At 30.2% G+C, this 1215-nt stretch overlaps 1 protein-coding gene across 1 annotated transcript in view; it reads left to right on the forward strand.

Annotated features, from left to right (window-relative positions):
* Positions 1 to 409: 409 nt before the first annotated feature.
* The window catches only part of LOC106872749 (astacin-like metalloprotease toxin 2), a 29892-nt gene continuing 29086 nt past the window's right edge, over positions 410 to 1215 (forward strand). Inside the window, exon 1 of the mRNA XM_052973981.1 lies at positions 410 to 607. Coding sequence (XP_052829941.1) covers positions 536 to 607 — 72 coding nt within the window. The 5' untranslated portion in view covers positions 410 to 535. The remainder of the gene's footprint in view (positions 608 to 1215) is intronic.

The following is a 1215-nucleotide window of genomic DNA, read 5'->3' on the forward strand; positions in this document are numbered from 1 at the left end:
ATATATATATATATATATATATATATATATATATATATATACATACACACACACACATATATACACACATATACATATATATACACAGCACACCTATACATAAGATGAGGGCACACACAATGTGTATGTATGAGAGAGAGAGAGAGAAAGAAAGAAAGAGAGAGTGAGAGAGAGAAAGAGATAGTATGTGTGTGCGTGTGTGTGTATGAAGACTTGTAGACATAAATGTGGAAACAAAGCAAAGTTGCTAATTTTTTCAATTCAATCTGGAAATATAAAATAGCAATGTTTCAATTTTAAGACCTTGTCATTTCATTCCCTGATTTCTGTGCCATTATCTTGCTTTGTGTAGGAAGATATGTCATATCTTAAAGATGACCTCAATCTTAGTTCCCATCTGTCAGTCTCTTTCTGTCTCCTTCTTTCTGTCTCAGCTAAGAGGTGTGTGCTTGGAACTCCTTCCTTTTTTGTTTAGTCATTTCTTGAGGATATAACTAGCTTTCGTGAATGCTTTTACTGCTATTGAAAGATAAACATGCAAGGAGCTATTTTGTGGACTGTCTCTCTCTGGCTGGGTTTGGTTGGTGCTATACCAATCGTATTAAAGGTAAGTCTCTCCAGCCATCTTCAAATATTATAACATGTTTTTAATGTGTAACAGACAGAATGTGTGACTTTTATGTTTCATTCTCAAAAATATGGAGAAATTGAAAAAAGAAAAATTGCTTTGAAATATTTATTATTATAATAATAATCTCAAATTGGCAATTTCTGTGAAAGGTTTTGTTATTGAATATAGGAATTTTGATTTTTGAATTTTCAATTAAAAAACAAAGTATTTGTTGTAATTAATTAAATTAGCTAAATGCAGCGTTTAATAGATGTTGTGTAAAGCTGAGGATCTTCAAGATTTTTGGAGAAAATATAGTTGTTTACCATATAAAAAACTATGATTGCCTGAGTGAAACAGGATCTGCTAGAAATAACAGCCGAATATATCTATAAAAAGCTTTCTACTTTATAAAAAATGGATGGACACATCTGATATTTTAATTCCAAATACAATATAAGAACAAAAGACAGAAAAGTCACAACTTTAATCATAGTTCTGCCGCATTTGGTCTGATTTGGTATTAAATTACCATAAATACCACTAAACATGTCATATATAAGCTACATACATACATACATACATACATACATACATATATATAT

The sequence above is a fragment of the Octopus bimaculoides genome, chromosome 1, assembly GCF_001194135.2.
Source record: "Octopus bimaculoides isolate UCB-OBI-ISO-001 chromosome 1, ASM119413v2, whole genome shotgun sequence".
Classification (NCBI taxonomy): domain Eukaryota; kingdom Metazoa; phylum Mollusca; class Cephalopoda; order Octopoda; family Octopodidae; genus Octopus; species Octopus bimaculoides.